The sequence below is a fragment of the Brachyhypopomus gauderio genome, chromosome 7 (assembly GCF_052324685.1).
Source record: "Brachyhypopomus gauderio isolate BG-103 chromosome 7, BGAUD_0.2, whole genome shotgun sequence".
NCBI lineage: Eukaryota > Metazoa > Chordata > Actinopteri > Gymnotiformes > Hypopomidae > Brachyhypopomus > Brachyhypopomus gauderio.
The window spans coordinates 17,392,287-17,420,208 of record NC_135217.1 but is presented as its reverse complement, the minus strand read 5'-3'; the positions used below and the strand labels follow the sequence as shown (position 1 = coordinate 17,420,208).

The window sequence follows — 27,922 nt, the reverse complement described above, 5'->3', positions numbered from 1 at the left end:
CATGCTTTCAGCTCTGACGGAAATCAATCTATAAGCCTCACTACAGTGGTCAGGAGGGTTGTTTTTTTTCTTTTTTTTGGTCTGTAGATGATCATGAAAGGCACTTCGGTATGTTCCTTCTCAGATTCTCCTGGTCTGCATTATTACTAACAAATGATCAACCAGCAAGAGTTAAAATCTAATCCAGCACATCTACACACAATCCCAGGACAGAGAAGCAGCTGTTGTAACACATTGAACCGTGAACAGGGCTATTCCTGTATCACATTCTTCAGTGCATGTGCTAGTCCCCGCCCAGCATTATGATGTCATAGAGGATGCCAGGTGTCTCCCCTTCCTATTTACTTTAGCCTGGATTTTTTTTTCCGCTCTGGTGTGGGTAGACAGACGGGCAGGCGGACCTATCTGCCCCAGGGGGCGGGGGCAGGGGTGGAGCTCGTGCTGCACGCTGAGCCACAGGCATCGAGGTCGCCATGTTCAGGATGTGGAGGCCTGGAATGGAAACAGCTGACAGCAGGCCGGGGCAAAAAGGCTGAACTTTTATCAGGGTTCTGGTGACAAACTGCCTTTTATGCTCATGGTCCATCTATTCTTCACCAGTCATTAGTGGCATTAAACTTGCAACAATGGTGGTACTCATATTTCCATGACCACAAAGACAGAAAGGCACATTTTATATAAAATGCTCCATCCAGGCAGCCCCGTCCCGGCCCACGTGGGAGGCAGAGCACCCTGAGTCAGGCTTTCTTTCCAGCAGCTGGGTCCCCTGGTGAAACGTACCACTCCAACGACATCTTTCACCTACAGTCTCCTCATGGAGTCAGGCAGGAGAATTACCTGGCCTGGGATTAAACGCTCTCTCGGTGCGGAGGCCAGGGAACACGCTATTGAGGTGTACAGTTATTTACAGCCTTCCCCAATGGGGACTCGCCACTTCTAATAACCGATATAATAATACACCATAATACATATAGCTAACGGTGGCTCTGGTTGACGGCTCTGGCGAGACCTTGTCGGTTTGAGGGACTCTCACCACCATTCCCCAGTGTCTATGCGGCATTAAAAGAAGAAGAAGAACCCAGGATGAGATTCAGGAGCTTCATCACACTGTGCAGCGTGACGGTACGCTGAATGCATGATGGTATCGCAGCACATGGCGTCCTGAGGTATCTCTCGCGCAGTCATAACAAAGAGCCGGCCGCCTCCGGAGAGGGCGACCCGGGTCCTCAACGAGGAGAGGAAACCCGAGAGCTGCTGGCTGTAGCTCCGCCCACCTGCTGCCGAGCTGCTCTTCCCGAAAGAAAGAATTCCACCGCGCGTTTCCCTCGTTGGCCTGCATCTACACAAAAAAGGCCCTGATGCTTTTGTACGGTAAAAGCAGAAGGGGGGAAAAAAAGCCTGAAAGGTCACGACCTGTTCTGTGTGAGAGGTCAGTGGGTCAACGTACTACTGTGAGTGGATTAGAGGTGAGGATAAGCAATTTGAGGGTCAATGGGGTGACATAATCCTTTATGCCAATCAACAGCTGAGCGAGCTGCACAGTAACTTTTGGGCTGTGGCAAGTTGCGGTCGCGCAAAAGACGTTAGCTCACTGCAGTCACACCGCAGCTCTGAAGGACTACACAAACCCAAACCCCACACCACACACACGAAAAAGGGGGCAAGGCATCTGGGAACCATGCGCTCATGGAAAGAGTGTAAGCTCATGGTGGCAGAGCAGGAAAGAGGTTCGGCAGAGAAAGGTCTGTTCAGTGGATAGAGGCATGTATTGTGATGCCATTATATTGTGATATAATGCCATTATATTGTGATAATATATCATGATTGCAATATACAAGGAAACATACCAACAAACCCTTAATGTGACAAGGTGAAACACTGGTTTGAATTATTCTGGCAATAAAATGAGGTCTTTGTTTTAAGTGAATGCGGTGATTTAAAAACTCGAAGTACTTGTGTGGAAGATCTGAGTTTAATCAGAATGCTCACAGTTCTGGGCTAGAGAGAATTCGGAGTAGTCCAGGTGCAGCGTAACAGAATGAAAAGGCCTCTGATTGGGGTGCTCTGGTGGGGGTGATCTGACGGGGGTGCTCTGACGGGGGTGCTCTGACGGGGGTGCTCTGACGGGGGTGATCTGGCGGGGGTGATCTGACGGGGGTGATCTGACGGGGGTGATCTGACGGGGGTGATCTGACGGGGGTGATCTGATGGGGGTGATCTGACGGGGGTGATCTGACGGGGGTGATCTGACGGGGGTGCTCTTCCATGTGCTGCAGTCTTAAGGGATAGAGGGCGGGAAGCAGGACTTCAGCAGGAGCATTAGCATCTGCTCCTTGGCTCAGGGCTACGCCCTGCAAAAACACGCAAGTCTGCTCACATCTTAGCAAAGATCTAGCAGTTTGAGAATTAATAAGATAACCCGACTGAATAAATTAACTGCTAAGTGTCTGAAAATGCTGAGCAGGGTCCCTGGCGGCATCCAACAAAGTTCCAAGAGCGTCTACATCGGCGAAGCAGAACGTAACCGCGTGACACTGCGCCTGTCTGGCGAGCTTTAGCGTTTCTTCGTGGCATTTAGCAAATGTCGTGATCCCGCCCCCATAGCTGGGAGGGGGTGAGCGGCAGCGACAGAAGCCTGTGCTCCGTGACACGCCACGCCGCGCGTCCCCGCGACCCTGCTGCAATCTCCCTGTCTGCTCCCATCAGCACTCTGGGCATGACTCTGCCACCACTTCTTTAGTCAGCAAAACAAGAACGCCTTGCGTGCTTACAGCTCTGCGACGCACCTGCAGCCGTCTGGAATTAGAAACCTTCGTCACGATTTGAAAGAAAAAAGAAGAAAAAAGAGACCTAGTCATAAACTCAGTCGAGTCGTTTTTGGTAACAGAAATGGTGCCTCTATTCCTGCTGCAGAAACATGCCTTCTCCACCACAGCTGGTGTTCACCACAGAAGTGCCTACTCTGCAGAACGACCTGGAAACGAAGATCGCACAGGATCCCACTGGCGGAACAAGTCCTAATTAAAGCAAATGAGCTTTCAGCTGTATCGTCACTTCAGATTTTACACGTGTCCTGTTACACATACAGTAAAGTAGCGTACAAAAACTCCTGCAGGTATAAGCAGCCAAATTGTAACATATTTGTTTTCACAATGGGTAAAAAGGATGTAAAGTAAGACGAAGAGCTGCATGCAGTAACCTGACTTCTGCAAGAATGGAGCGTTCTAAAATTAAAAGAGTTGCACAAAATGATCGAGATTCCCCTGCGTTTCCCTTTCTAAAAATAAAGACTTACCATCCGACACACAAAACGCTTATATCTGCTCAACGTACCTGTGTCAAATTTCATAATTCTACAGTATAACTACTGTAGGTCCTCTTTATAGTACTGTCTTCCCATGTACTATAATGTAGGTCAAAGGATTCCTCCGTCTAGTCCCACGGGCCAACCTTTTTAAAGCTCACACAAGTATATGCAAGGCCACACCAGTAAGCTCATTATCCCTAGAAAGCAATTTCATTCACTTCATTTTGGACACTCAGCATGAAGTCTGAAGATATATGGTTCAGTCTAGGTCTTAAGACATAGACACTAAATCTCAAACACGGTGAGACGTGAGAACAGGTGTGATCTTGCACATGGTGAGGTAGGAAAAAATAAACAAAACTAAATCAGTGATTCTGCTGTTTGGGGATTAAAAAATAAATAAATAAACCAACCAGACCATCAACAATACGGCAGAGAAAACGTTATTTGTCCAAAAAGCATCTCCGCTGCAGTGCACAATGAGGAAATGTCCTACACTAGCAGGTGGTTGTGCTCTGGTAGCACACAGGGGGATCTGCTCATGTCCTCCGGTGTCCGGCAGGCTGTGTCAACGATCCTCGCTGGGTAGCATCTAATATAAGTGCAGATTTACATCCAGTGTAGCATCATGTATTTAGAGACGTAGATCAATGGCAAGGCAAGTCATTTTCTAGGGGCCACACATTGTACAGGAAATGAAATATGTGATCAAAGGACTCGTTTGTGCTTGTGTCAATAAGACAGGACCTTCACTCAGAAGGTCCCCTAGTGTAATGGCCACACAGCCAGGGAGGGGTTGAAGTCCACTCATCCTCGAGCCGACACCTGCCGGAATGAGCGCGTAGCATTACGTGGCATCTCCTGTCGCTAAAGAAACCGCCTCCTCGAGGAGGCCGGCCCAAGGTAGCCAAGCAAAGACAAAGTCAAGAGACTGTTCACAACAATGACAAACTAAAATGTCAATTTGGATAAGGCGACACAACCAGCTGGATAATTAGCACGGGATTAGCAATGATTAACTGCAAAAAGGAAAACACAGAGTCAAGTCACAAATACTGGGTAAGAGCATTCCTATTCCGTAAATGAGCACAAAGTGAATCGAGGAAGTGTGAGTCCAATGAAGCTTCTTTGATGTCATTCCACTTTGATGTCAGCTCAATTCCCAATCACAGATGCTGCTGTAGACTGTTCTGACCAATCACAGGGTCTCAGAAGGCCTGACAAGAGTGCAAAATGAATGTGCAATGAAATATGCAACCTTGGTTAACTGCAATTATCACAATCACAAGATAGAGAGACAGAGAATCACAATTATCCATTTCCTTTACATAATCATACAGCCCAAACAAGAGAACTTGCCAGAGAGGGAAAGTCGAATTGTCCAATGTGCCAATCACAAAGTGAGAAAAGGCACATGAACACAAAATGAACTTCTTAACAACTAATGAAGACAGAAGGCCATCTAAAAATATCTCTACTCAATTCAAACAGTAGATCAAACTGAAAAGCTCCTCCTTGGTTTCCACAGTAAACGGATGGGGTGTGTAATGTATACGATATGACAAGTGTACGGCCAGCTGTTCCTTTGCCCGGAGACAAAGCCTAACCTTGGATGATAAGGCAACGTCAACACAGAAAGCACTGCAAGCCACAGGATATTTACCACCTTTTCTCAAATCTCTTCTCCCTCATTTATTAAAAGGGAGAGCCGTGGATTTCACCACACATCCAGAGTGTAGGTGTGGGTGATCGGGACCAGGCATCTCACGCTGGACGAGGGGCGCGAGGGAGGAAGGGGTTAACGTGGCCGTCTGGCCACGCGCTCCGAGCTCCACATGCCTGAGGCCTTGGAGGATGTGTGAAATGAAGCCCAGATGTGCCTGCAGTAGGGCCTACATCAGGAGGTACGGGGAGAAAAAGGCTGCAGGAATCTCAAAGCGGCGTTCCGCGTCCCGCAAACGGGGCCTGGCGTCCTGCAGGACAACATCCAGTGGCGAACGGCACCTACAAACTCCGGCCACACCTACACCGTGTGGCCTCCTGAAGCTCCAGACCTCCTGCTGCTCCTCCGCAGGTTGGCTCACCGGTTGAGGAGGCAACACTCCCAAAAACAGACACGCACCACCATTCCACCAAGATATGCTGTCAAAACGGAGCATATTAGGTATTAACCATTTGCTTGTGCATAATTGGATTCTGGGGGAATATCTGGCCTCATAGGGCTAACGATGGGGTCTCCTATTAGATATCCATTTTCTTTGGAATTTTCAAGGACTACCAAATCACTTGGATCACTACCAAAGTGGGCCGTTGCCACACATTATGAATATTACATCCCTATCACATCCGACGAAGGGGCACCAGGCTTCTACTGACTTGAAAGGGATCTTTCAACTCGTCTAGCTTGCCTTACAAACAATAACTTCAGGAACTCAGCATGATAATTTCAAATCGTTTGACATTAAAATTGATCCGCGAATTTGTCATGTTATGTCACTGTAGTCTAACGAACCAGGAACAAAGCTTGTCCAGTGAAGGTTGCGAAAACTGTGGAAACAAACATCCAAATACATTTTAAAGGTGGTGTGTTGAAGACGGCTTCCTACATGGATTTGGTCAGAAACATTAACTTGTGTCCTGACAGCTGACAATCACGTCAACTCAGTCTGACAGCTTATCAATAGCTGACTGGTGTAGGAATAACGAAATTACTGTACCAAAATTAGGTAACTAACAAGTGATCTGGTGATCCGGGGCTCTGATTGAAATAGCTTTGAGACACTAGAGCATAACCGTTCAATCGTTCAACACCAGCCCTTATCAACCGTTCAACACCTGCCCTTAACACCTTAGGCAGTTGAGATCTTCACATTGGGGACGTGGTCGCGTGCCATGCTAAAAACAGAAAAAACATTCCAACTGAATGACGTTACAATACAACTGAATGACGTTACAATACAACTGAATGACGTTACAATACAAGACAATGATAATCCGCTGAATTAACACGATGTGCTGTAGGCTCCGCAACTGCCATATTAATATCATACTACGGGAAACTGGAAAGTGTGTTTTTATGTCTCGTGGGGATTAGATCGCTTCTCGCTTGGGTTCGAAATATTAAAATGGAAGTCCGATCGATGCAACTTAGGAAACTCAAACGTCTTGAGCTAAATAGCCCCAGCTCTGAAACGCTACGACGGCAGCCGCCGTTATTTGGCGAGCGAGCTAAGCTTCAAAATAAACCCATAAATGTACTGGAGGTTCCAGGATTGTGTCAGCCGATCCGGGAGGCTGGCGCGATGTGTTAATTCCCTGAAGTATAAGGACAACGCAAAGTCTTTGGGTCGCTTATTCAAGGTCAATTGGACGGCGAATAATTAACAAGATTCCTGTAGCTGGATTTGAGCGAAACAAAGAAATGCGGTAGAAATGACGCGCTGAGCGGCGCCTCCTAAACGGGTGGCCAACATCTGCGTTCAGCCTCGGCTGTTAGGATGAACATTTACCCCCAACATCTGGTGTTGGGGTGGTTGTGGTGGTATGGGTAGGTATTGGGGGTAGTTAACATACACTCAACCATATTTCGTGGAGGTGGGGGTGCGGGTGGAGGAGGTGGAGGGGGGTAAGTCCATAACAGTCTTACCTTCTGATAACTCCAGCTCCAGTTCCGCTAATCTGGCTCGCACCTCCAGAGGAATGGGCAGCGCATCGCGGTCCGCCATTGTCCGTTTTGTTTTTGTTTTTTAAAACCACTCTCGTCCTTTCTTCTCCTTCTTCTTCTTCTTCTTCTTCCTCAGCCGAGTCTTTCAGCCCTGCACGCCGCAGCAGCGCATAAGGGCTCGGGAGATGGCTGTCCAAGCAAAAACTGTCGAGGGGCAATAGTAGGTTCTCTCTCAACGAAGCCCCGTCATGTCCGACGTATCGGTGTCCGCGGTGGAGTCGGCAGTGCGGCGTGTCGAGAGCGGCGTGTAGGCTGTCAGTGCGTCGGCGAGGCTCGCTGATCACAGCGCTGTTTTGCGGCTCCCGTCTCCTCCACTGTCACCCTCGCGTGACGCAAGGGTGTGATTTCCCCCGCGGCCACAAGGGGGCGCCAGTGTGAGGGACCCATATGGACATGCTGGAATGTTCAGATTTCCTAAAAAATCGTTCCCAGACCTTCTGCTTGAATCTGGGCAAAAATATACGCGCTTAATTCACTGAACAAGTGTAATGTTTCTACATTACGCAAGTAGAAGTAGATGATGTAATGAATAGACCATAGGTGTTTATTCTGGCTAAGACACTACCTGCTAATGACTCATTTTAAAACGTTTGTGTTACTCTAAGTATTACAAGTGCAGTTTTTTTTAGTTCTGGTGCATACACTATTAAAGTACAATTTAAAATTACTTATTATATTGAAATTAATTAAGGTTTTTTAATGAAACGAGGCAAGTTTAATTGTCACTTTCCCCCGCATGTAGCACCTCTCAGAGAAAAAAGTACCGTTCCACATTGTGCTCAGGACAGCTAGACGTGGCATGCAATGTCATGCACTTGTGAGCATGTAAGTGTGCCCTATTAATTTAATACGTGGAGAAGTGCACTTTATCTGCACTTGGGCTAAGACGAGGCGGAGATCTGTTTGTCTAATGGTTTGATTTACATGACCGAAGCATGTGGGTGTAGTATACACACTGTGGACAAATGCCTGTTTTCCAAAGCTGAGGAGAAATTAATGATAATGAGGAGTTCTGTACCTGCAGCTGGCAAAAAAAAAAAAAAAAAAACATTTAAGTATTTTTTTCTCACTGAGGTAGCAGCTTACATCTACAGAACTAGTTAATTGCGTTGTTGGAGCTTATCTTCTCTGGCAATTAAGAGAAGACTTGCATCCTGTTGATATGACTGTTTCAGGGACTGAATACAGTGCAATATAATCTTGAGGATTGAGAGTTGACTGTTCTTGTGCACTGTAAATAAGAAAAACCCAAAACAAGCAAACAACAACACTGCACGTCTACAGCGATTAACCAGATGTCTGAACCATCTTCCCTTCCCAATCTACTTGTTGGTGATTTTTCCCTGGTGAGCTTTGGATCCACACTCTGGGTTTACACCAATGGACCATCTGAAAGGACATGGACACACATCGTGAGACACTGGTTGATCTGTCGGAGTGACAGGTCTTCTATCACGTAGCCATCTAGCATGAACTACCCCAGCATGGTGGAACACGTTGTAATGAGTGTTTTCTTGGGTGCTGATGAGCTGTGTTTCCGGTGCTATCTAATCTAAAATATAGCTGTGTGAACCTTGGATTACCTAAACTGGTAATGAAACTACACTGTTTACAATGCAGTTACTTGTAGTAGCTCATAATTGGCAGTAAACACTCTTTATGTTTATGCCACTGCTGCATTCTTTTCCTTCACTATCAGTACTGTACATTTAACCATAATAATACTCTTTACCCACAATACATTTGGATGAACTCCAATGTGTAAGGATGTGTGACTGATGAGTCAGAGCTGCTCAAAATGCCCACAATCCTTGTAAGAATCAACTGTCCTGTTTTCCCCTATTGTCAATGGATATAAAAATGTTGAATGATCAATGGTACAAAAATTGCAGAAATTGTTGCTTATACAAAAATTTTCAGAAAAGCTTCCCATGCTGTGAGAACCAAGATTATCACCAGCAGTTCTACACAATGTACCATGGTGCACTTTTCCGTCTGGTGAAACAATTCAATTTTCCTCTAGGCCTTTCAAATCTGAAATTAGGGAAGTGAATACTGTGAAATGAAATGTGCCATATTTTGTCAATTATGATTTTTCACAATTTGTCCTCCGCTTTTTACTCATCTGTGCAGTTAGAACACACACACAAACGCACACTAGTGATTACTAGGGGGCTGTGGTGCACACATACCCAAAGCAGTGGGCAGTCCTAGCCAGGGGTGAAAAGTAACTAATTACATTTACTCATATTACTGTAATTGAGTACTTTTTATGAGTAATTTGTAATTTTCTGAGTAGTTTTTGAAATATGTCATTTCTACTTTTACTTGAGTACATTTTGACCCAAGTAGTTTTACTTCACTACATTTGAACGCCCTCACATTACTGAGTAAAAAATATTGATGGTGAAAAATTTAATGTGGGCAGAAATTTAAACTTCTGAGTCCCAGAACTGAAGGCCAATTGTGTGGCCTTGCCTTGCGCGCGCCATTTCCATAATCAGGTCGTAATCTGGTGCACGTTTTTTCTAAAAGGATGAGATTGTTCTATCTTTAAATCTTCGATCTATCAGGTTCTGTGGGATCCTGTGGACATTTTATTGTGAAAAGTGGAATCCTGTGGGCACTGTATTTTGAATAGTTGGATCCTGTGAGCATTTTAAATAGTGGAATCCTGTGAGCACTTACTTTTAAATTGTGGGATCCTATGAGCATTGTTTAATTTTTGATGTGGGATCCTGTGGGCATTTTATTGTGAGTAGTGGAATCCTGTTGCATTTTAGTTTGATTTGTGGCATCTTGTGGGCACTTAATTTTGTGTGCATTTTGTTTTTTGAATAATTTGTAATTAAAATTTCTTTCTATTCTTATCATAGTGTTGTCCGTTGGACAATAGGACTGAAAATTGTTTGCACTTTATGGTACACATGGACGCAGATGGAAATTCTGAAGTGAGGGGGACCAAGCTGTACAATATATACGTTTATGCTTGTAGATGCGAGATTTCGGATGGGGTCAATATAAATCTGGAGGGGACATGTCCCCCCCGTCCCCAGTGCCATCTGCGCCCCTGATGGTACAGGTTGTGACTGTCCTTGTGCTGTGAGGAAGTATGTTCCTGAGCCCAGCTGATCTTTTTGCTAGTGTAGATGTGCACTTAAATACGCTTTGAAATCGATTAAAACAACTTGTGCTGAATTTGGTTCATGATTCATCCATTCATTAAATAACTGAAAGTAACTAAGTAACTTTTACTCAAATTACATTTTAAATGAAGTAATTTTGTACTTTTACTCGAGTAAATTTTGAGATGGGTAATTTTACTTTTACTCTGAGTAGATTTTAGGCAAAGTAATGATACTTTTACTCAATTATAATTTTTCAGTACTCTTTCCACCTCTGGTCCTAGCGCAGCGACCCGGGGAGCAGTTGGGGTTAGGTGCCTTGCTCAAGGGCACCTCAGTCATGGCCTCAGGCCTGGGAATCGAACCCACGAACCTCCGGTCACAATCCAGCTCTCCTCCAAGCAAAACAAGCTGTATTTCGTCCACAGTGGATCTGTTATATGGTGGCAGAACTGCAACAGTAGACACCAAGAACTTTGTTTTCTTGCCAGAGCCCAATGGATTCACAACCTCAAATGTGTCCTGACAGTATTAAACCCAATGACTCCTCAGATAGCATACGGCTGTGGGCCAATCCTGGCTGATGTATGGTACTGTTGGCCCACTGTCAGGACTGGCTAACTGTATGTGAGCCAAAGGTGGCCCTCATATTTAAAACACACACGTGGTCCACTTCTGGAAGAGATATCTTCTTATTTCTGAAAAGGTTCATTTGCAGCTACATTGCTATCATTCCAAATGTCTTCCAAGACATCTGTACACCTGGATAATGATATCTGGTCCTTATAGCAATGTACTAGCCACTTTACTGAATTACACTGAAATAATGAAAAAATAGTTATAAGTAATAATTTGTTAGTGTGCTACAGCAATCTGTAATTATGCAAAGAATGATCACTTGGTCATTGACAGAAGCTAAACTGTATTCAGCTAAACTGTCCTAGTTTAAATTTCAACTGTCTTAAACTATCTTTGAATCAGACTAGGTTCTAGATATCTGGAATGTTAGAATGGTTAAAATTTTTGTTTTCTGTTGTATTTTCTAATTTGTAAAGCCCTCTGAGCAACTGCAGTGTAGGAATGGTGGTAACTTGCCTGGACTTTGTAAGACAGGAAAAGAATACAACTTGCAGCATTTAAATAGTGAGAAAATAAACAGTAATATAAAATGGTTTACAATAAACTCAAAAAAGCAGCCATGCAGCCCCTCCCCCACTTTGACTTTAAGATTGGTTTAAATAAAACAGCTATAAGCTCAAGGTAAATACATTATGGCTTGGATTTGAGGGCAAGCTTTAAACACCTTTGCTCAACACAATCTCTTTCTGAAAATTGATTTTAGAAACTGTTGTACAGTGTTGCATTAACAAAACAAAATATTAACGTTATATCCACTCAAGCTGAAATGAATGAACGCTGCGCCACCTTGTGGTCATATTGGACGGAAAGTGCTCCACGATCTGCAGTAGAGAACTTGACAAAACATCAACACTTAATCAGTATCCAATTTCTCATGGACATTTATTTTAATACATCTTGCTCATAACCAATTTAAGTGTACCTTTTTTTATGTTTTCCAATTATTTACATTTGTACAGTGAAAGCACACATTTCCAAGTGCACACGTTACAGTTTTGACTATAAGCATATACAAAAAAAAAGAAAGAAAAAGGACAAAACGAACAGCATCCTCCCATTTCCACGCCAAGAGTATTGTGCTACACAAACGCAGTGAACAAGGCTGTGAAAACATCCCCATCATCATCATCCGTTTTCGTCTACCTTTAAAGGAAACTAATTCCAAACTCTCATCTACTAAGTTAAGGCAGAGACGTTTTCAAGTTTAAATAAAATTCAAGTTTTCAAATGCTGTTAATTTAATGATGTTTTTGTACATCTTAAAACTTGTTTCTGTAATCAAACCTTCATTACTTGTTATGAGTAATGGATTAAATGTTAAGTTGCATTCTAAATGTCAAAAACAAAAGGAACCATGAAGATAGAGCTCTCACACAGAGAGAGAGAGAGAGAGAGAGAGAGAGAGAGAGATAGAGAGAGACAGACAGAGAGAGAGAGAGAGAGAGACAGAGTTGTTTGAAATAACCATTTCTAGCATCTATATTTGCTCTGCACAAGACAAAAACACAGGGACTCTGCCTGACCTCCCCTCATAAAAAAAAAAAAAAACCTAACAGGTTACAGAAAGAGACACTACAAATATGCCACTGGTCCATACATACAGGAGGCTCAGATCTCAACTAAGGTAAAGCATATATGATCCACATCTGTAAATCTGACGTACTGCAAATACCAGGTCGACACCTCTCCAACCGTCCCCTTCCTGTTGAGCTATAGAACAGCACCGAACTGACCAAGTGAAAGACCATGGGACCACATCAACATACAACTCTATTAAGCCCGTTACAAGGAAGCCGTACTTTGACACAAGCACACTAGGCACGTTAGCACATGGCCCCCTTGGCCCCCTGAGCACTTCTACTAGTGTGCAGGTTTTCCAGAATTTCTCAGGAGATCCGCGTCGTATCTTTCAAATCTCTCATTGTAAGAGCACTGAACCGGAACCTTCTCTTGCCTTCTGAACAGTAGTGAGTGTGATAACGGACATGGGAAAGCTGTTGCTATTTGAACACGTGGGCATAGGTGCTTGTTAAGCAACATGGGGCTGTGGAGAATCTATTAAAAGACTTAAAAAAGGAAAAAAGAAAAGAAAGAAGGGAGAAAAGAAATCAAATCTATAAAAAGGCATGCACACAAGACACGTTAATAATTACATCAGCTATCTTACCATATCAGTACAAATGACTTAAAAAAAAAGAAAGGGGGAAAAGATTATGTGCTGGTTTTAAAATGAAATTCAGAGCTCAAAACTATACTCCAGTGCCAGAACATTAATACATAAAAACCCAACACAAAATGGACTTACAGAACGTCTCAATCATGCAGGCATGACAGCTATAACTGTTCAGCCTTCTGTAGAAAATCACAACACAATGAGACCAGCACAGTCTGTGACGACGCACTGGTGCTTACTAAATTATATACATGTTGATTAAAAAAACGAAGGGAAAACAAGGAGAGGTTTTTCAAGATCAGCACTAATTCAAAGTCAGTATTTTCTATTACCAGCACTATGTTAGTATTTAACAACAAAAATCTTGAGCTCTGGCAGAAAAGGCCAATTCAAAAAAAAAAAAAAAAAAAAAAAAAGAAAAAGAAAGGTAAACCTCCACAACAGGGCCAGTTTTGTAATGTCTTAAAAAATAATAAACACAGGAAAAAAAGGTCTTGTAAATTATGAGAACAGAGGAAAAGCGAAAGAAGAAGAGTCCATATGCACCCACAAGTGCTTTCATCCGCAGGCCCGGGTTCCAGTGACAGTCGCCGACTGACGAGCGTTTACAGTAGAGCAGAGAGACAGGGAAGCACGCGGAGCGACCCCGCCTGTCCCGGGGGCGTTACGCCTCAGTCCGGGCGGAGATTCCCCACCCAGCTCTCAGGACTGGGACGAGGAGGCCGAGGTGTCTCCGGCTCCCTGGAGGGGCTTCCATACGTCTCGCGGACGAGGAGCTGCGGCTGCGGGTCTGGCGGCCGCCGGCCGAGATTCTCTGCATCTGGGCTCGGTGGCGTCGGGGGGTGGCGAGGTCGTCCGCGGAGGGAGCGGGTGGCTTGGCGTCGGTGGGAGGCTGTTGTGTCGGGGCGTCCCTTATCCTCTGGCAGATCTCTGCATAGCTGGGCTTCCTCGGCTCCTGGAGGATCACGTCAGGATGATTTGAGCACCCTATATCCTTTGCGATTAAACTCACGTTTAAACACTTACACTTTGGACCCTCAATTATTCACCCTGCTGCTATAGGAAATATTGATTACACATTTATTTTAAAAACCTATAAAAACAGTGCTGTGAGAAAATGAGCCAATTTTAATCTCCACCTGCCCAGGATACACAGTGCCTGGCGAGGCTGCACTGAAAGGTCTGTTCTCACCGGGGCTGGAGTGTTCAGCTGGACCGGAGAAGTTTTAGACGTGTTAGGGACTGAAGGTCTCTCTGCAGGTGCTGCCGTCTCCTTGGGTTTACACTCCTGTGCCTTCACCGAGCTGGGGTCAAGCAAAAATAGAAAAAATAAATTAACGCATGACGTGTACTCCGCATTTTAAAGGTGACATTAAAAGAAATTAAAGGATCAGATCCAAACTGCATGAACAAAAACAATAGACAGTTACACATGGAGGGCTCCTTCTGGGTTATGTAGTGACAGAATTGCATCATGACGCACCTTCGCGTGTGGGCCGGAGAGGACGGGTTCTGCTGCTCCACAGGAGGCTGAGCAGTGGGAGCAGTAACAGTCCGTGTCGATTCTTTGGGGATCGCTGAAGTCAGGCGGCTAGGAGCCGCGTCCTTATTTAGCGGCTGACGAGAGACAGAAGGACCCGTGTGAAATTCCTGCTGCGGTGAGCATGGGCGTCGACTGGGGAGAGCCCCTCCCCCCAGCTCATACAGCCCCGCCCACTGGACCGAGCCTGTGTTGCATGTCACTGTACTGCTGAGGGCCAGTGCCACCCGTGGCCTTTGAACCTCAGGTCCATTCAGAGTCAACGATAATAAAGTAAATACATCGAACGTTGATGCACAACACTTTACTGTTTTTAACTAGCACATGAATAAGCAAATTATTAGACAACTCTGGACAAGAGTTCCACTTCAGGTCTGACTCAGGCCTGCTTAGACGTTCTGCTGATGTTATGTCTTAAACTGTTTGGCTTCTTGGAACAGCTGCCACACACAAGTCTAGTTAAACTACTTCAGTATCAAAATGGGACACGACACATTTTTCTGTTCTGTGTAGCACAACGGTCTGCACTGTGAAGACAAACGACAGCAGGTGTGTGTGGAGTGAGCAGGTGTGTCTAGCGCCACAGTGGACATGCTGCTATTCACGCAGGACAGATTGAGTGCTGCCTGCAAACCGTGCCGGGTTGGTCTCGGTCTCTCACGGGCGGTTTCTTTATTTGCCTGTAGTGCACCATTATTAATGTGAGTCATGCATGCAACTTTAAGATAAACTTCCTTACAGACAAGTGATTTATAGATGCCTTTCAGACCAAGACAGATCAAATCATTCTCGTTTCACTCTGTGCATTCCTCTACCAGCCAAAAGCTAGTACTTCAGTTTTTTAAATTACATACATGTGTGCTATACCAGTGTTTCTCAACCTTTTTTCAGTTGTGGCACCCTTTATATGCATGCAAAATTTTAAGGCACCCCAGTTTACAATGCGTTAAAAACACAGGCTTGGGGGGGGCATAAAATGTACAAAAATTAAGTGTTATATCGCAATCTATCGATCGCGGGTGGTTGGCGCCAGAGCGAACTAGTAACTCATTGAATCATAGATATGGATCAGATAAATAAACTAGATTTTTTTTTTCGGATGCGAGATATCGGAAGTGTGGCGTGAGAGCGTGTGAAAACGGTCAAATGCGTGTGTCTCATGCTCAATGCGTGAGCGTTGGCAACCCTGAAAACATACTCTCTGCAACCATCTCCCGGCCAACATAACACAAAAAAAGTGATTAAGACAGAGAGCAGATAAATGTGACTTACAGTCAGTGGGAAACCTGCGTAATCACGTGCTGACCTTGGTCATATGCACGCTTTGAGCGTGAGACTCACGCATATTTAGCGATTTCACACGCTCTCACGCCACACATGGAATTTCTCACGCTTGAATATTATTATTAATTTATTTTTTAAATAATCTAATCGCCGCACACCGCAGCATATTCAGCCAATCCATCGGTTGTATATTATAACAGGTTGAACCAATCAGAATATAGATCGCACTGTTTCTTGGTAGACTTTAGCCAGCCCGCTCCCCAACCCCACACACACACACACAACACTACACTAACCATCGCGACAGATTCCAATCCCCCCCGCCTGAAAAAAAGCTCACGCCCACCAAACTTGAGAGATCTGGTCATATGAAATAAATTTTAATGACTTTTAAAGCGTATAATAACTTCAATTTTTAAAACTATAGTTTATTTCACATCAGAATATTTTGACGGCACCCCCGATGAAGACAGACGGAATACATCCGTTTGCCTTGGAGCTATTGCATTCTTTTTGCTAACTGTTGTATTATATAGTGATGATAAATGTTTTAGGGGCGGCTTTGTTTGTTATTGTTTTATAACATTAAGCAACTGATTCTTCAGTCTGTAATGAGGCCTGGTCTCAAAGCAGGATCTCTGTTCAAAAACACATTTTTCAAGAAATAACTTTTTAAATGACACACAATAATTGAATTAACACTCCTCAGCATATATAGCATATATGTTAAACAATACTACTTAAAAAATAAAACATACCCCAACCTGTTTTATTCAGCATTCAGTATAGATTAAAATAATTTTATCAATTTATTTTGGTCAAATGTCTGGCTATGGAATTACACAGAAAACATTTGCCTTAAACTTCCAAAGGGCATAATTTTCCAGCAAATGTTTTACATCGTCTGTAGCTCCAACACCAAGTATTGGGAAAGGTTAGAACAAAAACCATCTGGCCTACCAAAAAAAACCCCTGTAAACAAAATAAAGTGCTAAAAAAGGTCTAATGAGGTATTTGAGGTCTAATGCTGGAGCACTTCTTTCTGTATTCCTGACTTTATAAACAGTGAGTTAATGGAGTCGCTAGCATGTTACCTTGTCTTTAGCCACGCCAGTGACAACATCCGACAGTCGGTTCTCCAAGCTGGTCTCAGATTTGACTTCGGTCTTCAGAATGCCAGCTGCTCCAGGCAGGGGAGGGAAACTGGAGAGACCCAGCTCAAAGCTCGGAGACGGCACCCGCTCTGGAGCGGGAGGCGGAGATGCCGAAGACGCTTTCTGAGGAACACAAAACACAGGGGAACGTGGGAGTGTTCCTACGGTCTAATCATCTGGACCAGAAGGGATTAATGAGCCAGACAACTTACTGTAAACTTATCATCTCTCCTCTTCTTGTAGCCAAAGCCAATTCGCCTGGACAGAAAGAAAAAGAAGAAACTAAATCACTGGGGTGTTTAAAAGCACACGAGAAACCCTCTTATATTAACACACATGCTAATGGATGGCTGGGTGCACTTTCATATCCCCTGGGACTAAGTCATATATGCTAAATATCAACCATTAATCACTATGTTAAAATGTGAACTTTTCTACAAATGAACTATACACATTCAGCCACTACGCGCACCTACCCACTCACGTCCACAAAAACGTGAGCTCTTTAAATTTTTAGCACAACGCCAGACGTTTAATTCGTACTAAGAGCATTAGTTCTGCATTACCTTCCTCTGCCCATGACGGGCGAGTAGTCGGTGCCGTTCATGTCCATGCGTCCGCTACCGACCTGGTCCCGACGGGGATAACTCGGGGCGCTGGGTAACCGAGCCCGGTTGCCCATGGGCTGGTTGTGCAGTATGCGAGTCCCGTTGGGAAGGCGCTCCGAGGGCAGGCTGGCGAAGCTGCCGGGGTTCTCCAGCAGAGCCGTCCCGCGCTCCACCCCTGGCACTACGGGACGAGCGTGACTCTTGCTGTGATTCCTGCCGGGACAAACACGTGGTCATAAGAGTGGGGATACATCTGCGTCCTCAGAAAAGAGGATATGCACGAGACGCCGACATATGCGTGGAATCCTACAACAAAGAGCAACATGCCTGTTCCTTGGTTGGTACGGTCTGACAGTCAAAGGTGCAGTGGCAGACTTAAAAGCATGAGATCCAGCAAAGCCATTGATGAATCCAGGATTAGGAAATGGAGAGACCTAAGAAATAAAACAAAGTGACTTACTTATGAAATCAAAAACTTATCTTGGTTAACACACCTGAATTATGACCCTTTTTTTAGGCCAAGCAGCACATTATAAGAGGTCATACAGCACGTACCAAGTTAGGATCTAAGTAGCTCTGCGTGGTTGACCAGCCCTGTGGGGCTACCAGTCGGTACAGCGGAAACTGCTGCTGCGGTCCGTACACTGGCGGGATGTAGTAAGAGGTGTAGCGCTGCTGAATGTTGGAGGACACGTCCACAGGCCGGTATCCGTTTTTTGGCACAAAAGTGTTGACGGCAATGGCCTTGGCTTTTATCCTCGCCTAGGAGCCAATCAGAGGATTACACAAAAGGCTTTTTACAAAGAAATAAAACTCTCGCTAGTGTACGTGGTTTTACCTTTATCGGTTTTCCTTGGAAGGTCTTCACTTCTTCTCTGAGGTACTGATATGCCTGAAAAAGGTGTCAATGCCACATAATTAGCACCACAGGCAAAACTAAGTTTAGAATGTAATGCAGTCAATCAAGTGAAAATCACTTACCAGCTGTGCGTCTGCCTCCGACTCAAAGGTGATGAACCAGTTGTCGTTATATGCAAACTCACAATTGACAAATTTGGGTAATTTATCACTCCTGAAGAGCGATTCAACTTCCTTTAAAAAGGCAAAGAAAGGCATTATTGAATGGGGCTTTAGCCCCACCCAGTGCAATTAGTACTGACCATTTTCTATATGCAAGAGGTATAATGTTTACCTCTAGAGGAGTGGCCTCAGGGACCTCTCGGAGAATAACGATGCACCGATTCTGGTTTGGGCGCACTTTCTCACCACATTTATCCACTTGTACGAGAGGGAGTGCTAGATATGTTTAAAAACAAGCTGCGGTTAATGTCCAAGTAAACAAGAACATGTACAACAGATTCATCCATGTAAAAATAAAAAGCAAGCTCCACACATCAACAAACAAAACAATGACAATCAACGACTTACTCTTCAAAATATCTGCAATAAGATCCACATCTGTACTCAGCTTCTTGATCTGATCGAGATTGGCCACCGTCACTATTGGCACATACTGGTCACTGTCCATTTGAGAGATGAGGTACATATCGTTGGCTAGATTCTCCCTGTAAACACAAGGGAGAACGTAAGGAGATCCGCAATAAACTTCCAGTGTTCAGTGTACAGAATCATACAACAGTGCCTGGCATTGTGCAAACGCCTCCTACATGGTGAACAATCTGAATGTGGCCACTGCGTGTTTCTCTCGGATGCTTTTATGAACAAACTGTTGACGGTTTTCCAAATCATTTTAGAACTGGTCCCGTTAAATTAGTTTATTGAGGCTTAACGAAGCAAATACCTCTACCACTAGAAATCACCTTCCTTTAGAAGTGACCTCATTAACTCGTACGATTTAACTTAATTGAAAGAGCATCTGTATGACATGAAACTTCCAACAGACATTATTTACGCGCGCACACACACACACACACGTATACTGAAGCATTTTGCTTCCACAGCCAATAAAACATCCTGTTTCTCTGGAAACTTTGTGTACTTCACTACAATTTTTTTTATTTGTGTCTGTCTGAAGTCTGAAATGTTGTCTTTCATTCCACACCTCATGTTTTTGAGCAAAGATGGAAAAACCTTCACAGCCACTGACAACACCAACCCAAGATAAACCCATATGATCCATATGATACCGAACAAAAAGTACAATGCAATTACCGGGAGAGGCAAAACTCTAATGTAGCCTTCAGTTGTTCTCTAAGGTCTTCAAGCTGTCTGGAGGAGTCTGAACCATCAGTTCCTACTTAAGAAAAACAAAAGGTAAAAAGGAATTAAACTCCAACAATGTAATTAAACAAAGCAAATTTTATTTTGTGCTCCTATTAATTGTAGTACCTTTCTGCTGTAATCCAGTGGGCTGTTGATTGACTGTGCTGCCCATTTCTCCAGGCTCTGGTGGCACTGCTGAGGGTGGAGCTACCGAGACAGATCCCTGTTGATCTTCATTGCAATTCCCTTTCTCACTGCTGCCCACACATTCTAGGATTAAGAACATTAATCATTCAAAATAACTGGGAGACAAATTGTGATTTTAAAGGATAAAGCATGAATGACCATAATGAACTAGTTTTCCCAGATCCTAAAGGAACAAAACATTTGAACACATCAAGCGAGATGTGTTGAGCTCTTGTTGAGTCTGCCCCGCCCCCTGGTATTTCTCACCAAAACAAAAACAGCTGCGTGAAAAAGATTATGCTTACATACGGTCAATAAAGAAAACATGTTATTGTATGCATAATTGTCCTTTAGTCAGCACAAAATGTTCTAAAATTTTAGACACATTTACGAAGCTTCACAAAGTGTGAGAGCTACGTGCAAGTTTACCTCCTGAGATGGTTTTGGTTGGGTCACTGGCATCTTCTACCCATGACTGGAGAGAATGTGTGTAGGCCAGCCCTGAAGCTTCCGTGTTCGACATATAACTGGACCATGCCTTCGCATTGGGGTTGAGGTCAGAAACCTTGGCGCATTCCTAAACAATAAAGATCAACATCCCATGACCCACCTGGTTAAGTGTTGGAGGTTTAAAGGGCTTCACCGTAGCTATACACAACTCCACAGACGAGTCTAGCCAACAAACATGAGTCAGTCGTGCAGTGTCAAAGTACACTTACAAATCCACTGTAATCACTTTGCCAGTCCCATACACTGGAGTCATGAGAAATTAAAAGGTTGTAAGGGTAGGCTGTCATGAAGGCTAGAACACCTTCTGCAGAGACACTGGAACCAGTTTTAGAATCCTGTTGTGCATCTGTCTCCATTATTTCGTCCTCAGGGATATTATGGGACCACACAGACTCGAGGACACACCCTTGCATATGTTCCTTGGGTAACACTGCCCCGGGTCCTCTCAGCCACGCAGAGAGGTAATGACTAGAATGTCCATCCTCGTTCATCTCCGATTTGCCGAGGTGGTCAGAAACCATGCCCTGTTTTCCTTCCAATTCATGTGTGCCGGTCATACTTTCAATCTCATATGAGGGAGTGCTGGCGTAAATATCAACCTGGTCAGGTTCAACAGGTAGTGGAATTGGTTTTTTTAGGTATGCAGTTTCACTCAAACTAGTCTGCAACATTTCAGTATCTTTATTGTCTGCTGCAAGTTGGCATCTCTGAAGCTTCCTGGTCACAATGCACTTCATAGCTGCATTAGCATCCAGCCCTTGTAACGCGCATGATGCTTCTCCCAGTTCAGATGGTGATCTTGTAGTACTCAGGAGAGGAACCCTGTAATCAACCACCATCGCATCCACTGGAGTGTTAATCAGATACATAACTTGATCTCCAAGCTCCGATTCAAGCTTTTGATTGGACACAACTGAGGAAATTTTTGCAACATCTGTAGTCTGTATATTGTCATCAGACAATTTGACAAGGTCAAAAGTCTCGTTTTCATTACCGTTTTCCAAACAGAAAGAGATTGCTTGGTCTCTAAGGTTTATACAAAATTGATGCTTCACTGACTTTTGGGGTTTTTCCATTTTATGATCGCTTTCATCAACAATCAAACAGCTTTGACTTGGTTCTTTCTGTTGATCTTCATTAATCCATTCTGAAATAGCCATAACCTGCTCATTTCCTTGCAAACAAAATAGTTTTTTTTCCTCAGAGTTGTTAACCCATTCCTGAGCTGAAGTAGATACCAAGGTCTTTCGGTCTTTATCGCCACAAATGTTGAGATGATTTGGGTCCTCATTATTACAAAGATCAACAGCAGCATGGTCTTGAAGAACATCTTGACACTGACTGATGTCTGAGGAGTAGAGAGTAAAGGCATCTTGAATGTTATTTGTAACAGGAGCCAAAAGACAAGAGAGAAGTTCTTCCTCTACTTGGGTCTCACATGGGGTGGCAGTAAAATCTTTCACTGAATTTGGATAACAGCAATCATCTTGAACCAAATGACTACTATTAGAGTAATTTGTTGAAGTGCAGGGTATAAATGGTGACGGAATTACGGAATTATCCATTTCTGCTACATGTTCTTCGGCATTTACAGCACCAGGTTCTGTCGCAATCACCAAAGTGTCAGTCGAAAAATTATTACAGATGATGTCCTTCATGCTGAGGTTAATTTCTTTCTCCTCTTCTGGGGTATTTTGAGTCAGCAAGGGAAATACATGGGATGGAGACGTCATTTCAGGGCAATCTACTTGGAAAACCTCAGACTGAAGTATATCAGATTTACCCTCACAGACATGAGAGTTCTGAAATGGTGCAAAATGTCCAAATTCAAGATCCACTGCAGCTGATACTGTTGGTTCAACATCAGAACCCAAGTAGTCACATGATTTTGACAGACTATGTGCTTTAACATGAGCAGAGCAGGTTTTGGAGTCATGATTTGGCAAGCAAGCTTCTTGGGAGCTGTTTGGCCACATATTACTTTCATTTTCCATTGGAGAGGTGTTAAATGATGAAGAGACATCACAAAAGATCTCAGGGTCACTGGCAGTTTTAATGCTCACCATATCCTGGTCTGTTTCTTCATGAAACCCTTCATGAGGGGTATTATTTGAAAAATTATGGCCAGATTTCATCTCTGCTTCCCTTAAAGTCGGTATACCCTTTCCTCTTTTATGTGAAGAAGGATCAAGAGCCATTTGCGCAGTACAAGTGCCAATATCATGAGAAGCACGGTCTGTGACAGTAAAATCCATTTCTGTCTTGAGTGACAACTCTGTGCGCGAGTTAACAGGAGTCTTGCATACACAAATCATGTCTTCATGACCTGCCAAAGGCTTGCCGTGTTGGCCCTGTGACCATCCCGTACCTTCATCTAACTTTGGGGAAAATAACAGTAGATTTTTTCTTTCAAGCAAATTGCTGATAGATTCACCCATATCTTTACATGACGTAATGAGAGGGGACATATTTAACTCGTGCTCAGACTTTTCACATGAACCGTCAACTGACTGTTTCACCGTTCTGCCCTGAAAAGGCATAGGAACATGTTTTTTGAGCTGTACGTTTTCATTCTCTGCACATTCACCATGAAATGTCCCAGGAAGGTTAAGAAGAGCTGGACCATCGTTCGGAGTCAAATTTATCACTTGGAAACTTATAGGACAGGTTTCACCATCTTCTTGCAGTGCACCAATATGAGTTTTAAGTGACACTATTGTTCCATTTAAAGGTTCTGGGACAGATGTTCTGTTGGTATTACTTGGGGGTGAGGAGTTATTACACATCACAATTTCAGTACCAACCAAAACATCATTTTCATCATATGCCAAAGGCTGAGTCACTGATGGCAGTTCACACTCACCCTCCAGATCATCAGTATCAATTGAGCAAATACTGTAGAAACTCTGGGTTCTTCTTTTGAAGTGGTACTCTGAAGTTACCAAATGGGAATCATGCTCGACTAAATTAAATTTTCCATAGCTCTCCGTACAAAGCTCACCCACGTTATCCATAGCATCTGTAGGGCACGGATGTGTGATCGCTCCTGATATGGACGAATCCTCCAAATTATTCTTGACAAAAGATTTGGCCTGTACATGCTCCTCTTTTAAAACAGGGACCTCAGAGCACAGACCATTAAATGTGCATGGTGTTCTGATGCAGTGCCCATTTGATACAAGTGCGGCTGTTGTAATCACGTTCTCACAATTTTTATGGCTTGTTCCTGTTAAATCTAAACAATGAGATGATTTAGCTTCAAAATAGCAGTTTGGTTTCACTGCAATTTCAGAAATATTCTTTTTTATAAAGTTCGACACATCCTTCTGCACAATCTGAGGGATGTTAGAATTAATGTAACTGTTGTCCCCATCTGGATCATTTGAAACTGTACAAGAGTTCCCATTATGTTTCGAGAGCTGACCAAGAGAAAAGTCTTCATTAGGTTTGTTCCAAAACGCCGTGCCATCCTGTACACTGCTGCTTCTCTTCTCAATGGGACGGAGACTTGCAGATAGGTTTGTGGCAAAAGATTTACTTCTAGTATCCACGTCCGTCATGACACATTCAGGAAGCTTTTCTCCTGCCAGTTCAGCCACAGAGCAAGCACATTGTCTAACATCAACTGAGCAGCTTTCAGTACATGATGTCTGAAGGAGGCTCGTCCTTTCACTGACCAAATTTGGACTGAGCTCTTTGCTAAAGCAACACCCCATGTCTTAAACTTCAAAATAAAAATCCTTCAGTACAACAGGACACAAACCTCAAGGAGCTCCTCTCAACAAGGTTGATCGAGAGAGAGAAAAGCAGAGAGAAAAGGGGAGGTGCAACATGGCTGCCTGTTCCCCCTCCCCATTCTTAAAATAGCACATTTAAATTTGTACTAGTGACTCACATGGCCCTGTCAGTCAAACACAAACCCTTAAATTCCATGATTACCGACTGGTTGTACATTTATAAAAGAGCTTCAATGTATAAACTAATAAACTAAGTGTGAACACAGTTATTACAGTCAACAGGCTAATAAACTAGCAAAAATGCACTGTAGAAAATATTAATCTTCTTAGATGGCCTGTGGGTCTATTTGTGCGTGTATCTGACAGACGGACACACGGTCATGTACGTCCATCCGTATGTGTGTGAGCGCACATCTGTCCTTTCATGCATGCAAGTCCTTTCGTATATCCTCACATTTGACTGTGCATGCGCACACGTCCGTGCGTGTATGCATGTCTGAGTGTCTGTGAGAAAACAACTAATTTTCCAAATATGGCAGGATAACGCTCATACTTTACCAAAAGGGGAATCTCTTTTCTCCTTACTTCTTGTGACTGCTGCACCTGTGGTTCAGCTGTGTCTTTCCCTTCCTGGTCTGAAGTCATGAGCTGTGAAGGTTTTGGCTCTTTACACAGAGCTCTTTATATCACCAGGGAGGCTATAGGACAAATATAAAAAAGACAAATTCAATTTACTTTTGCTTGTACCATGCAGACATATTGCACTGAAGAAAAACTTCAAAATAAAAAAAAAAACTTCCAAATAAAATTGTGTTTAATTGTGTTTTCATAGTGAATTAAGTGTGCAGATACAACAGAATTAGGATGTTCAGAATGAGTAGAAATGTAGGATGTTCATGTTTTTTGATGATAGCATGACCCTTACACCTCATTGGAGGAGTATGTTACGAAAGAAAAACATTTCACGCCAATGAAAAAAGCAGCATAATACAACTTTAATAACAGTACAACAATTAATTTGAGTGATAAAGCAACATTTAGTTGCAAGTTGGTCAGTACACTTCACAACTTTTCCCACAATAATCTTTGTTAACTGTAACCCTCATTGGGTGCCTATTTTAATAGCCAAATGAATAAGTTAGTGAATAACACTTATGCAGTGGTAAAACGATATATACAGGTACCTTTAAATTCATCAGCAGCTGAAATTGTTAACTCTTACAATGTCTGACCATGCAGCTGACAAATCACCTATGTACAACCAGATCAGTTAAAAGCAGGATGGATACTAATAGGACTTCAAATGGCTACTTAGTGCAATGTAAATGCCATCCATTAATAACAGTTTGTGTCATGACATCGGTAGCAGGAAGAATTCGGTGAGTTAGCCAACTACACAGTCCGGTGCACTTCCAAATATGTAGCTACATTAGATAATGTCTGTGTCATTTTTGGCAATAACCAGCCTGGCAGCAAATTAAAGCTGCTTAACAACATATCTAGCAGGACCAGCTGCATGACAGAGTGATGGACTTATTAACCATTGTGTCCCATAGTTACGCCAAGATCTGTGACCACCATATTCTGTGACCTGATTCAGAGACCATTGTTGCGTATTTCTTTTGTGCTGTCGAGAAATAAGGTTCAGAGATTACACACATTCTGATAACTACACATATGTACTCAATCATTTATTGTCATTTAGAAGGAGGTTAATGTGAATCTATTCAAACAATTAGGTAGGCCAAAATAACACATCCCACGCATGTGAACATTTAGAAGTTTAAATGTAATATCACGTAACGTAGAATTGACAGAATAAAAAAACAAAACAGTTGTTTCTAACACCTTTTTTGTCTAAAACGTTAACTTAAGTGTTGTACTTTCTACTGACAAACGCCAAGGGTGGTTAGTAGGATACCGACGTTGCCTCTTTCCTCATAGGAACGAGCAACGTTATCCAGCGCCTACAAGCTGCGACTTGGGAGTGACGTTAAGTGGAACACGCGCGAGCCGTTCGTGTAGACGCGCGAGGCTCTCGTGACTTTAATCCAAAGCACGGTCAGAAAATGTGCAGCAGCGCTCTGCGACCACACAATCCTACAGGCACAGGTTCTGGTGTCACACCGGCGCCTGAGGGCTTGTCAGTTCCCTCATATACAGAGATATTGGTCAGTGGTCACAAATTCATAGTTGTCCAACCTTATACATGTTTAAATACCACGCTAATATTTTATATTTTTAATGCCACCTATCGTGTCTAGAGGAGAGACAGATCTGGTCATTTAAATAGTGCATCACCGTATATTTTGTCTTGGCAATGAAATCACTCATTGCCATCACCGTCTAGCTTTGGAGCAAGCTAGCTCAGCTGGTTTAGTTGGCTAATGCTTCTCGCTTTCGTAGCTAGTCGGCTAGCCAACCAACTACACAAGAAGCAAAACAAAAACATACAGTTAAATTAAAAAAGTAAACCAGGCAACACGAACAGACTGACAAGTGTCCAACGACAGGGTCACCGTGTCTGTAGTGGTCAGGTCGGTTTGCAGTAACATTTGGCTGGTAAATGAACACGACGTAGTTTTGAAGTTAGGGACTCGTTCAGCAACGTCCCTATCGACGCAACGTTAAAGTTAGCCAACCAGCCAGGCTTACTGGCGTTAAGTCCGAGTTAATATGTTGAACAACACAGTCGAATATGAAGCGGCCGCTAACGAGCAGCTACCACGGCCACTGTTCGCCGAGGAACCGATATTATATGGCACATAGATAAACGCGTCGTGCCTTATTAAAGGAAAAGTGTCCAGCCAGATTGGCAAGGTCGAGCTGGGTTTACGGTGGCAGGAGCGTCGCTGGTTAGCGCCAGGCTACACCGTTAGCCGGTTAGCACTAGCTGTTAGCTCACTACACAAACACGGCTAACTTTGGCGTTGGCCGTCCGGCTAGTTCCTGTCTTAACCCAAACAAGACGAGATTGGCCATGTTACACAATAAAACAACAACCGTGGTTGATATGAGTAGTAGGATGGTTCCCCGCCGAATATGCGTTTAGTTTTTTTAAATAGTTTGGTCGAGGGCGGGTAAACGCCGGAGGTTCATACTCACCAATATCGGCTAAGCTAACGTGTGGTTGATCCGCACGCGCGAGCTTGGGGCGCGAGCTCGGGCCGCGAGCGCTTCGGCCGAACGTCTTAATCCATTTTCGTTACTTCAGATTTACGGCGATACGTCCCCAGAAAACCCGGCCGTTTAACTAAACGTTTACCGACCTCGACGGAAACCAAACCAAACAAAAACAAAAAAAGAGAATCGCTGGTTTTCTTGGCAAACCGGTGGCGGCTGTCTTAACTTTATATCGTTTAAAACACGTACCGATCGAGCTAGCACGCAGCTAGCCAGCTAGCTAGCCGCCATCGCCGACTTCGAGGTGTTATTCTTCGAATCCGCGCCAGTGACAGACCTCGGGAACTCGGCACGTAAAACTCACACTCCCGTGTATACCGTCGACAACTTATTACTCGTTCGCGTCTACAAAACACATGTCGGCGTGTAAGTTGCGAGAATGAATCGACGCCGTGGGCTCGCTGCGCCTCTCGGTATTTATATTTTCGGTTCTGCTAGCCGGGAAGCTAACGACGAGGAGCTACATCCTCCGCGAGAGCGCACGGTGAAATCCCGCCTCATTTCTCTTCGGGATTTCTTCGGTTGGTCG

The 27,922-nt window shown here is 43.8% G+C and overlaps 2 protein-coding genes across 2 annotated transcripts in view; both read right to left on the bottom strand.

Moving 5' to 3' along the window:
* The window catches only part of dip2ca (disco-interacting protein 2 homolog Ca), a 64,346-nt gene extending 56,963 nt beyond the window's left edge, over window positions 1-7,383 (bottom strand). Inside the window, 1 exon segment of the mRNA XM_077013500.1 lies at window positions 6,954-7,383. Within this exon segment, the coding sequence (XP_076869615.1) occupies window positions 6,954-7,032 (79 nt within the window). The 5' untranslated portion in view covers window positions 7,033-7,383.
* A 4,275-nt stretch (window positions 7,384-11,658) lies between these two features.
* Window positions 11,659-27,897, bottom strand: larp4b (La ribonucleoprotein 4B). The gene is given in 18 exon segments (XM_077012207.1): window positions 11,659-13,808; window positions 13,810-13,923; window positions 14,161-14,272; window positions 14,452-14,585; window positions 16,887-17,069; window positions 17,159-17,204; window positions 17,513-17,767; window positions 17,882-17,988; window positions 18,110-18,316; window positions 18,393-18,446; window positions 18,536-18,646; window positions 18,747-18,850; window positions 18,983-19,119; window positions 19,727-19,811; window positions 19,904-20,047; window positions 20,393-20,540; window positions 24,769-24,908; window positions 27,316-27,897. Coding segments are annotated over 17 exon segments (2,166 nt in total). The 5' UTR covers window positions 24,856-24,908; window positions 27,316-27,897; the 3' UTR covers window positions 11,659-13,670.
* Between the last annotated feature and the right edge of the window lie 25 nt (window positions 27,898-27,922).